The sequence below is a fragment of the Salvelinus namaycush genome, unplaced genomic scaffold (genome assembly GCF_016432855.1).
Source record: "Salvelinus namaycush isolate Seneca unplaced genomic scaffold, SaNama_1.0 Scaffold470, whole genome shotgun sequence".
Lineage (NCBI taxonomy): Eukaryota > Metazoa > Chordata > Actinopteri > Salmoniformes > Salmonidae > Salvelinus > Salvelinus namaycush.
In genome coordinates this window covers 85054-96708 of record NW_024061165.1, presented here as the reverse complement: position 1 = coordinate 96708, position 11655 = coordinate 85054, and the positions used below count along the sequence as shown (strand labels likewise).

Below are 11655 nucleotides of genomic sequence, written 5' to 3'. Positions count from 1 at the left end.
TGAGAGGCCTTGGGCTTGTTTGACATGGCAGCCAACAGTGCAGGCGACTGCCAACTGACTAATCAACAAACAAACTTGCGTCATAAATAACTGCTCATTATTATTTGTAGATCAGTCAGTCATAATTTAGCCTTGATACATTACGGTTTTAATCCTCTCGAACGGCCAGAGTCCGTGATGATGTGTCCAAGTGCACGAGCAACATGCCTAGCTCCGCCCACTGGGGCGTGGTTTGCGTAGCGCTGTTTGCAGTCTGCTTCCGGACCTTCTTATTTCTGCTCCGTGATTCATATCGTCACACCGGGAAGCAACAGAAATCAAACATCCGATCCTCATCCTGACTTACTGCGCCCAGCCAACGCGTTAAAAGTCATGGACAAACTTAAATCAGTTTTGAGCGGAACGGATGGACCCAATGAAAATGGCAACATCTTGCAGGTAAAAAACCGAATTGATCAAATGTAGTATAAATTGATATTATAGACAAATATTTAAACATTTAATCCACTGTCATTATGATATAAACATAATAATAATTTGTGATTTACCCATTAAAGTGTCAAATATATGAAAGTAAACGAATCTAATTTAATGTAAAGTATATTCCTAAATCAATGCATCTTCTCTCTCATGTGAACCTGTGGCTCCTCACTGATTGACTTTACTTGGTTCAGGCAGCGAATGAAGCATCTACTTTGGGTTGGGGTACACGAGTGAAGGGATTTATGATCTGTTTTGTGATTGGGGTCACCTGCTCAATCTTGGTAAGTGGATTTGAATATGTTGCTTTCCTACATACAATTATTTACAGTATTACAATGTGTGTGTTTGTGCTTATTTGGCAACCACCCATTTCTGATCAGGAGACACCTTGTGCATCCAGAGAGATGTGGTGCTACAGGTTTATCCTGTGCTCAGGAATGTGCAACATCTCTTTTGTTTAATTGAGAGGCATTGTGTGCTCTTCTTTGTTTTCCAGGTGAAACGCGTCTCCTACATGTGCTCTGCACCACATGACTTAAAGGGAGACTTTTGCTTTAGGCAATGAAGCACCTTTATCTACCCCCCCCCCCCCCCCCCTCCAGAGTCAGATGAACTCTTGGATGCCATTTGTATGTCTCTGCATGCAGTTTGAAGGAAGTGGCTAACTAGTGTTAGCACAATGACTGGCAGTCTATGGGAACAGCTAGCATGTAAACTTCCAGTCATTGTGCTTTGAGTTAGCTTTGGCTCAGGAAACTACCTCTAACTTTCTTCATACTGGACACAGCGACATACAAATGGTATCCACAAGTTCATCTGACTCTGGGGGGGGGGGGGGGGGGGGCTTCTTACATCAGCTGATATCTCAAAGTGCTGTACAGAAACCCAGCCTAAAACCCCAAACAGCAAGCAATGCAGGTGTAGAAGCACGGTGACTAGGAAAAACTCCCTAGAAAGGCCAAAACCTAGGAAGAAACCTAGAGAGGAACCAGGCTATGAGGGGTGGCCAGTCCTCTTCTAGCTGTGCCGGGTGGAGATTATAACAGAACATGGCCAAGATGTTCATAAATGACCAGCAGGGTCAAATAATAATAATCACAGTAGTTGTCGAGGGTGCAGCAAGTCAGCACCTCAGGAGTAAATGTCAGTTGGCTTTTCATAGCCAATCATTAAGAGTATCTCTACCGCTCCTGCTGTCTACTTTATGGTCTGGCATGAAATCTGGCATGGTTCTATAGGAGTCCTGTAGGAACTTGTCAAGTCATGGCTCGTAGATACCTTACAGCCCCCATGCATCATCACTGTACGTCTAGATACCTTACAGCCCCCATGCATCATCACTGTACGTCTAGATACCTTACAGCCCCCATGCATCATCACTGTACGTCTAATAAACCACTGTTTATTTCATAAAAATAACTCCAAACATATTTTTAATCATTTATTTCCCTGAGCCTCCTTTTGCCATTGAAATTCTCAATCTGGGCGTGTTGATACAAACTAAAATATATTTACATACACAGCCCTGCTTGGCAGATAGAATTGTCTAGACCAGGGGTATTCAACTCTGACCCTACGAGGTCCGGTGACTGCTGGTTTTCTGTTCTACCGGATAATGAATTGTACACACCTGGTGTCCCAGGTCTAAATCAGTCCCTGATTAGAGGGGAACAATGAGAAATGCAGTGGAACTGGCTTTGAGGTCCAGCGTTTGAGTTTGAAGGGTCTAGACTCTCTAGAGCTTACTCTGTTTACCCCTTCATAGAAGGAGGATGCATGTGCAAATTAAACATGACTGGTCATTGGTCAGAATAATCTGATCAGATTGTGATGTCATGCTCTGGGACAAAAACTCCATCCCACATGAACAGGCTGAAATTCCTTGCATTGTTTTCAAAATGCTCTTACATTTCAAAAGGGCATTCTCATAATTTTCACAATTTCAGAGTGTTATTTCGACATCATAGTGTGGAAATATCATTAAAAACAGCAGGAAATCACGTTTTTAACTGCACTGCCCCTTTAAAAATTATTATATTAATGACATCTTCAATGTTGAGGTTGAAACTGATAAATGATCTGTCTTGCCTCTACAGGGAGTCTGTATGCTCTTCATCCCCAAAGTAGGAATCCTCCTCTTCATCATCTTTTATACATTTGGAAACATCTGTTCACTCTGCAGGTGAGATTCAGCAGAATGCCCTCAACACCTGACGACTCAGGACCTTTTCATTATGACATTTACTTCATGACAAATATGATTCAGTAAACTGTCAATGACCTGATATGTGATTCTGTCCTTTAGAAACAACCATTTATAACAAAGAGGTTGATTGTGTCCTTTGTGAGTGTTTCCTTAACCGTCTCTATCTAAACCTAAACTGTCCTCAGCACCGTAGATAATAACAGTTCTGTCCTATCAGCACCATGTTCCTGATGGGACCAGTCAAACAGCTGAAGAGGATGTGTGACAAGACCAGAGCTCTGGCCACTACTATCATGTTGGTGAGTACCAGCTACTAATGTTAGGTTTAGAAAGGACTGCATTCCCATTGATGCCATTTCGTAGCACTATGTGAATATGAAAAGAATGATAATCCTAGAAAGAAAACAAAGGTACATCAAGTTTGAATTCACTTCTGTTCTGTGTTCTAGACATGTCTTGTGTTGACTCTCTGTGCAGCCTTCTGGGTGAGTTAAGCCTATATTTTGTTATGTTTTCAGGAAGTTTTTATTTGGCTGTTCATGCACACAGTAGGAGCAGGAACTATGGACAGGATTTCTTCAATGAAGTGTTTGTTGTCATTCAATGAGAGATGACTACATTTTACATTTTTTTACATTTAAGTCATTTAGCAGACGCTCTTATCCAGAGCGACTTACAAATTGGTGCATTCACCTTATGATATCCAGTGGAACAACCACTTTACAATATCCACTTTACACTTTACACACTTTACACATATCCCTACCGGCCAAACCCTCCCTAACCCGGACCCGGACGACGCTAAGCCAATTGTGCGTCGCCCCACGGACCTCCCGGTCGCGGCCGGCTGCGACAGAGCCTGGGCGCGAACCCAGAGACTCTGGTGGCGCAGCTAGCACTGCGATGCAGTGCTCTAGACCACTGCGCCACCCGGGAGACTTATAGCCATAACTAGCCATGACTAGTTTTAATGTACATGTTTTTACTTCAGAAATACTGTGCAAAACATCTTAGTAAGACGTCTAAATTAATTACAGATTTCTTAATTTATCTTAGATTAATTGTGATTTATTTTGAGGAAGTGTTATGGCTATGTTGCTACGGTGGCTCACGAGGGACAAACAACAGTAATATTGCCAGGTGTTTAGGAAGTATGTGAGCATAGACCTTCGCCTAGCTGAGTTCTGCTAAGAGCAAATTGAACATGTGCTGCTAGGAGCAAATTGAACATATACACTACATGGCCAAAAGGTACCTGCTCGTCGAACATCTCATTCCAAAAAACATGGGCATTAATATGGCGTTGATCCCCCCCCCCCCCCACCCCCATTGCTGCTATAACAGCCTCCACTCATCTGGGAAAGCTTTCCACTAGATGTTGGAACTCTGCTGCAGGGACTTGCTTCCATTCAGGCACAAGAGCATTAGTGATGTTGGGTATTGATGACGGGCGATTAGGCCTGGCTTGCAATCAGCATTCCAATTCATGCCAAAGATGTTTGATGGTTGAGTTTAGGGTACTGTGGAGGCCAGTCAAGTTCTTCCACAGCGATCTCAACAAAATATTTCTGTATGGACCTCGTTTTGTGCACAGGGGCATTGTCATGCTGAAACAGGAAAGGGCCTTCCCCATGCTGTTGGTATAAAGTTGGAAACACAGAATCATCTAGAATGTCATTGTATGCTGTAGTGTTAAGATTTCCCTTCACTGGGGAAGGGGCCTAGCCCGAACCATGAAAAATAGCCCCAGACCATTATTCCTCCTCCACCAAACTTTACAGTTGTCACTATGCGTTCGAGCAGGTAGCGTTCTCCTGGCATTCGTCAAACCCAGATTTGTCTGTCGGACTGCCTGATGGTGAAATGTGATTCATCACTCCAGAGAACGTGTTTCCAATGCTCCAATGGTGGGGAGCTTTGCACCACTCCAGCCAACGCTTGGCATTGCGCATGGTGATCTTAGGCTTGTGTGCGTCTGCTCGGCCATGGAAACCCCTTTCATGAAGCTCCCGAGGAACAGTTCTTGTTCTGACGTTGCTTCCAGAGGCAGTTTGGAACTCGGTAGTGAGTGTTGCACCTGTAGTCCAAGATCCGCTCCTTTGTCTTGATCATGTTGAGGGAGAGGTTGTTGTCCTGGCACCACACTGCCAGGTCTCTGACCTCCTCCCTATAGGCTGTCTCATCGTTGTTGGTGATCAGGCCTACCACTGTTGTTGTCGGAAACTTAGTGTTGGAGTTGTTTGGCCATGCAGTCGTGGGTGAACAGAGTACAGCAGGGGACTAAGCACCTCTGACGGGCCCCCGTGTTGAGGATCAGTGTGCCAGATGTGTTGTTGCCTACCCCATACCACCTGGGGTCGTCCCGTCTGGACGTCCAGGATCCAGTTGCAGAGAAAGGTGTTTAGTCCCAGGGTCCTTAGCTTAGTGATGAGCTTTGAGGGCACTATGGGGTGGGAAAGGGCAGTGTGGAGTGCAATCGAGATTGCGTCATCTGTGGATCTGTTGGTGCAGTATGCAAATTGGAGTTTGAGTGGGTCTAGGGTTTCTGGGATTATGGTGTTTGTGAGCCATGACCAGCCTTTCAAAGCACTTCATGGCTACTGGCGTGAGTGCTACGGGTCTATAGTCATTTAGGCAGGTTACCTTGGTGTTCTTGGGCACAGGGACTATGGAGGTTTACTTGAAACATGTAGGTGTAACAGACTCGGACATGTTGAACATCTTGGTGTCATGTCATGCACACATTAGATGTCCTAACCGACTTGCCAAAACTATAGTTTGTAAAACAAGAGATTTGTGGAGTTTTCGAAAAATTTGTTTTAATGACTCCAACCTAAGTGTATGTAAACTTCCGACTTCAACTTTATATATATATTTTGGTTGCACATGTGACATGCTGGTAGAAATGAGGTAAAATGGATTTAAGTTCCCGGACAGTAGGAGTGCTGCCTCTGGATGAGCATGTTCTTGTTTGCTTATGGCCTTATACAGCTCGAAAGTGCAGTCTTAGTACCAGCATCTGTTTGGGGTGTATCTATAAAAATATAGATAAACTCTCTTGGTAAATAGTGTGGTCTACAGCTTCATATGAGATACTCTACCTCAGGCGAGCAAAACCTTGAGTCTTTAATATTAGATTTTATTATATTAGATCACCAGCTGTTATTGACAAATCGACACATCCACTAATTTGGGGTGTCCACATACTTGTGTGTATATATAGTGTATGTTCTGATAGGAGCAAACTGAAATACAGTGCATTTGGAAAGTATTCAGACCCCTTCCACATTTTGTGTTACAGCCTTATTCTAAAATTAATAAAATAAAATCCTCTCAATCTACACACAATACCCCATAATGACAAAGCAAACATTTTTGAAAATGTATTTGCAATTTTATAAAAATAATCTGAAATATCACATTTACATAAGTATTCAGACCTTATATTTGGGGCGCAGCGGTCTAAGTCACTGCATCTCAGTGCTAGAGGCGTCACTACAGATAAGCCTGGATTTGAACCAGGGCATCACAACCGGCCGTGATTGGGAGTTCCATAGGGCGACGTACAATTGGCCCAGCGTCGTCCAGTTAACTGACTTGCCTAGTTAAATAAAAAAAATTACAATAAAAAATATTTGTTTTTGTTATGTAGAATACTCTCATTATGTGATCTTGCAGTCATTGATTCAGTTTTGATCTAACTTTATTAAAACAAGCACCATTTGCCTGAGTAGTCAGTTCTCTGCATGTGAAGTACACAATATGCAAAATGTGATCCAAGTCGGACCCGCAGCCACGGCCGATAATTAAAAGGTTTATGCCGTCCTCAGACGTATGTTCAGTGCATTTGGAAAGTATTGAGACCCCTTGACTTTTTCCACATTTTGTTACATTACAGCCTTATTCTAAAATTTATTAAATTCAATTTGTTCCTCATCAATCTACACACAATACCCCATCATGACAAAGTGGAAAGAGGTTTTTTTGAAAGTTATTAATTTATTAAAAATAAAACAGGTATCATATTTACATCAGTATTCAGATCCTTAACTCAGTACTTTGTTGAAGCACCTTTGGCAACGATTACAGCCTCAAGTCTTGGGTTTAATGCTACAAGCTTGGCACACCTGTATTTGGGGAGTTTCTCCCATTCTTCTTTGCAGATCCTCACAAGCTCTGTCAAGTTGGATGGGGAGCGTTGCTGCACAGCTATTTTCAGGTCTCTCCAGAGATGTTCGATCTGGTTCAAGTCCGGGCTCTAGCTAGTCCGCTGAAGGACATTCAGAGACATGTCCCAAAGCCAATCCTGCTTTGTCTTGGTTGTGTGCTTAGGGTTGTTGTCCTTCTGGAAGGTTCTCCCATCTCCACACATGAACTCTAGAGTACTGTCAGAGTGACCATCGGGTTCTTGGTCACCTCCCTGACCAAGGCCCTTCTCCCCCGATTGCTCAGTTTGGCTGGGCGGCCAGCTCTAGGAAGAGTCTTGGTGGTTCCAAACTTCTTCCATTTAAGAATGATGGAGGCCACTGTGTTCTTGGGGACCTTCAATGCTGCAGACTTTTTTTTTTTCTGGTACCCTTCCAGATCTGTGCCCCGACACAATCCTGTCTCGGCGCTGTACAGACAATTCCTTCAACCTCATGGCTTGGTTTTCGCTCTGACATGCACTGTACTTGAGTAAAAGTATTTGGCTTTAAATATAGCATCTAAAGTCAAAATATTCATAATTTCAAATTCCTTATTATGCAAACCAGACAGCACATTTTCTTGTTTCTTTAATTTACAGATAGCCAGGGGCACACTCCAACACCCACACATTTAATTTTCAAACAAAGCATTTGTGTTTAATGCGTCCGTCAGATCAGAGGAAGTAGGGATGACCGGGGATGTTTTCTTGATAAGTGGTTAAATTAGACCATTTTCTTTTGGGTGTCAGGGAAAATGTATGGAGTAAAAAGGACATTATTTTCTTTAGGAATGTAGTCTAGTAAAAGTTGTCAAATATATAAATTAGTAGAGTACAGATACCCCAAAAAACTACTTTACACCACTGGCTGTAACAATGTGGAAAAAGTCAAGGGGTCTGAATACTTTCCGAAGGCACTGTATACATATGAAATGGGTAAAACAGTATGTATACATTATTAAATGACCGGTGTTCCATTATTAAAGTGACCAGTGATTCCATGTCTATGTAAATAGGGCAGCAGCCTCTAAGGTGCAGGGTTGAGTAACCAGGTGGTACCTGGCTAGTGACTAAGTTCAGGGCAGGGTACTGGACGGGGGCCGGTTAGTGGTGACTATTTAACAGTCTGAATACCATGCGATAGCTGTTTTTCAGTCTCTCAGTCCCAACTTTGATGCACCTATACTGACCTCGCCTTTTTTGGCTGTTAGCGGGGTGAACAGGCCGTGGCTCGGGTGCCTGAGATCTTTGATCTTTTTGGCCTTCCTGTGACACCGGGTGCTGTAAATGTCCTGGAGGACAGGCAGTATAGCTCCGGTGATACGTTGGGAAGACAACACCACCCTCTGGAGAGCCCTGCGGTTGCGGACGGTGCTGTTGCCGTACCAGGCGGTGATACAGCCTGACAGGATGCTCTTAATGGTGCATCTGTAAAAGTTTGAGTGTCTTAGGGGCCAAGCCGAATTTCCATCGTACAGTGTACAGTCAGCAAGCAGTTTAGCAGTTACACCAGCGGGCTCCGGTGGCAATAAATTAATACAACCAAAAGCTTACCTTGATTTAGAAGACTTCCAGTGTTGGGTAGCCATAGCCAGCAAGCTAACATAGCATCCCTCTGTTTAAGCTGGGTGTTTGAGTAGGCTAAAGTAGCTAGTTGCATTTGCTAGCTAAGTGAAAAAGATGCAACTAAATATAGGTCTCTCTCACCTGCTTCTCCTTCATTTTTTAGAATAAAAGTATTGACTTTTTCTTTGAGTCAACTACTCAGCACATTTTATGCAGTGCTAGCTAGCTGTAGCTTATGCTTTTATTACTAGATTAATTATATAATCCTTTGATTGAGTGGACAACATGTCTGTTTTTTCTGCAAGAGCTGCGATTGGTTGGAAGACCTCCTCCGGAAGTTGTCATAATCAAAGGGGGTGAGAACCATGAGCCTCCTAGGTTTTGTATTTAAGTCAATGTAGCCAGAGGAGAACAAACTAGCTGTTCATTATCATATCGGACCCGCAGCCACAAGTTCTGATGTTCAAGATCAGCGGTTACCTATAGTCTCATGGCTGAAGGTCAAAGTTCCCTGGAGCTGATGATACAATTGATTATTAACTGTGTTTTATATCAGGTGATTATTAACTGTGTTTTATATCAGGTGATTATTAACTGTGTTTTATATCAGGTGATTATTAACTGTGTTTTATATCAGGTGATTATTAACTGTGTTTTATATCAGGTGATTATTAACTGTGTTTTATATCAGGTGATTATTAACTGTGTTTTATATCAGGTGATTATTAACTGTGTTTTATATCAGGTGATTATTAACTGTGTTTTATATCAGGTGATTATTAACTGTGTTTTATATCAGGTGATTAACTGTGTTTTATATCAGGTGATTATTAACTGTGTTTTATATTAGGTGATTATTAACTGTGTTTTATATCAGGTGATTAACTGTGTTTTATATCAGGTGATTATTAACTGTGTTTTATATCAGGTGATTATTAACTGTGTTTTATATTAGGTGATTATTAACTGTGTTTTATATCAGGTGATTATTAACTGTGTTTTATATCAGGTGATTATTAACTGTGTTTTATATTAGGTGATTAACTGTGTTTTATATTAGGTGATTATTAACTGTGTTTTATATCAGGTGATCATTAACTGTGTTTTATATTAGGTGATTATTAACTGTGTTTTATATTAGGTGATCATTAACTGTGTTTTATATCAGGTGATTAACTGTGTTTTATATCAGGTGATTAACTGTGTTTTATATCAGGTGATTATTAACTGTGTTTTATATCAGGTGATTATTAACTGTGTTTTATATTAGGTGATTAACTGTGTTTTATATCAGGTGATCATTAACTGTGTTTTATATCAGGTGATTATTAACTGTGTTTTATATTAGGTGATTATTAACTGTGTTTTATATTAGGTGATTAACTGTGTTTTATATTAGGTGATTAACTGTGTTTTATATCAGGTGATTATTAACTGTGTTTTATATCAGGTGATTATTAACTGTGTTTTATATTAGGTGATTAACTGTGTTTTATATCAGGTGATTATTAACTGTGTTTTATATCAGGTGATTAACTGTGTTTTATATTAGGTGATTATTAACTGTGTTTTATATTAGGTGATTAACTGTGTTTTATATCAGGTGATTATTAACTGTGTTTTATATTAGGTGATTATTAACTGTGTTTTATATCAGGTGATCATTAACTGTGTTTTATATTAGGTGATTATTAACTGTGTTTTATATCAGGTGATTATTAACTGTGTTTTATATCAGGTGATTATTAACTGTGTTTTATATCAGGTGATTATTAACTGTGTTTTATATCAGGTGATTATTAACTGTGTTTTATATCAGGTGATTATTAACTGTGTTTTATATCAGGTGATTATTAACTGTGTTTTATATCAGGTGATTATTAACTGTGTTTTATATCAGGTGATTATTAACTGTGTTTTATATTAGGTGATCATTAACTTTTTTTTCTTCTAGTGGGTGAACTTTGGTCTCGCTTTGTTGTTTTGCATTTTGCAAGTCCTAGCATTTGCCTGGTGAGTTAGTTTTTGTTCCTATTGTAATATGTGTTCTATAGTTTCAGGCTTTGATGGATGTGGAATGTGTTTAATGGAATGATCTGTCTTCTCTGCTTCTACACCTACATTGCTTGCTGTTTGGGGGTTTAGGCTGGGTTTCTGTACAGCACTTTGAGATATCAGCTGATGTAAGAAGGGCTATATAAATAAATTTGATTTGATTCTCTTCTCTGCAGGTATGGCTTGTCTTATATCCCTTTTATCAGGTTTGTTATCTTATCATTCATGAAGATCATTTTCTGTTTTAAAGACTACAGTTTTGGGTCTATGTTGGAATGTATCAGAACAACTGAACAGATATGTATTTTGACATTATACAGTACAGTATACCTGGTTGTTCCCTTGTTGTTTTTACCCCAGAGATGCCATCCTGAAGATTATTACGATGTGTGTAAAGTGAAGACCTCAGGCTGGCCTGTCAGCTTGAAGAAACAACTGTGCCTCAATTACAAAGGATATCTTTCTGGTCTGAGCTCCATGGATATATGTTTGAAACTGAAAGTTGTATTGTCCATACCTTTGACACGCTGCTTGAGAGGGGGCCAACCAACTCCTTACAGTAAAATTGTACTACCTCTATACCCTTCCACTTACATTTTTTTAATGGTATTTTTTTAAATCCTTTGTATTTCCACTATTAGGGAAGTATTGTGCTTTGGGTTTATTTAGATGTTTCGACAATTTCTAGTGGAAACATTTGTCTTTTTTACTATGTATATCTGTTTACTACTGTGGGGGAAATTGTTGGTGATGAGAAGTAAGAACATGTAATTATTCGATCCAATTGTTGATTTTTTTTCTCATAAGGTCTCTGCATATGCTGTAAATATGTGAATGTATTATAAAGGTTTATAAATGAAGGACTTTATTCATGCTAAATGGTTGTGATTCAGAAACCTTGATGTTTTTATTTATTTTTAGTATCTCCAGAGGTGGGTATACTTTAGCATAATGCTTTCCCATATCAAGCCAGACACAGTAGAGGGACGTCTGCAAGGAAAGACGTTAGTAACACATTCACCACACCTAGGAAAGATGTTTTCCTAATGGAATCAAGCCTGTGAGGAAACCACATTAGGGATGGAAGAGGAAGCGAAACATCCCACTCCCAAATGTTTCTGTTTGAAAAGGCTGGCTGGCTGAGAATGTCACAAACGAT

General features: G+C 40.4%; 1 protein-coding gene across 1 annotated transcript; it reads left to right on the top strand.

Moving 5' to 3' along the window:
- Positions 1 to 294: 294 nt before the first annotated feature.
- Positions 295 to 11375, top strand: LOC120041551 (vesicle transport protein SFT2B-like). Its single transcript, XM_038986425.1, has 8 exons — positions 295 to 438; positions 675 to 764; positions 2580 to 2665; positions 2907 to 2988; positions 3139 to 3174; positions 10396 to 10454; positions 10673 to 10702; positions 10857 to 11375. The coding sequence occupies exons 1-8, from the start codon at positions 373 to 375 to the stop codon at positions 10894 to 10896; spliced, it is 489 nt and encodes a 162-aa protein (XP_038842353.1). The 5' UTR covers positions 295 to 372; the 3' UTR covers positions 10897 to 11375.
- The last annotated feature ends 280 nt before the right edge of the window (positions 11376 to 11655 follow it).

Excerpts from the sequence above, each read along its gene's own strand:
- LOC120041551 (XM_038986425.1), top strand. The coding sequence starts at position 373 with ATGGACAAACTTAAATCAGTTTTGAGCGGAACGGATGGACCCAATGAA. Across the intron at positions 2,989-3,138 it reads TGGCCACTACTATCATGTTG|ACATGTCTTGTGTTGACTCT; the intron begins GTGAGTACCAGC and ends TCTGTGTTCTAG. Across the intron at positions 10,703-10,856 it reads TCTTATATCCCTTTTATCAG|AGATGCCATCCTGAAGATTA; the intron begins GTTTGTTATCTT and ends TTTTTACCCCAG.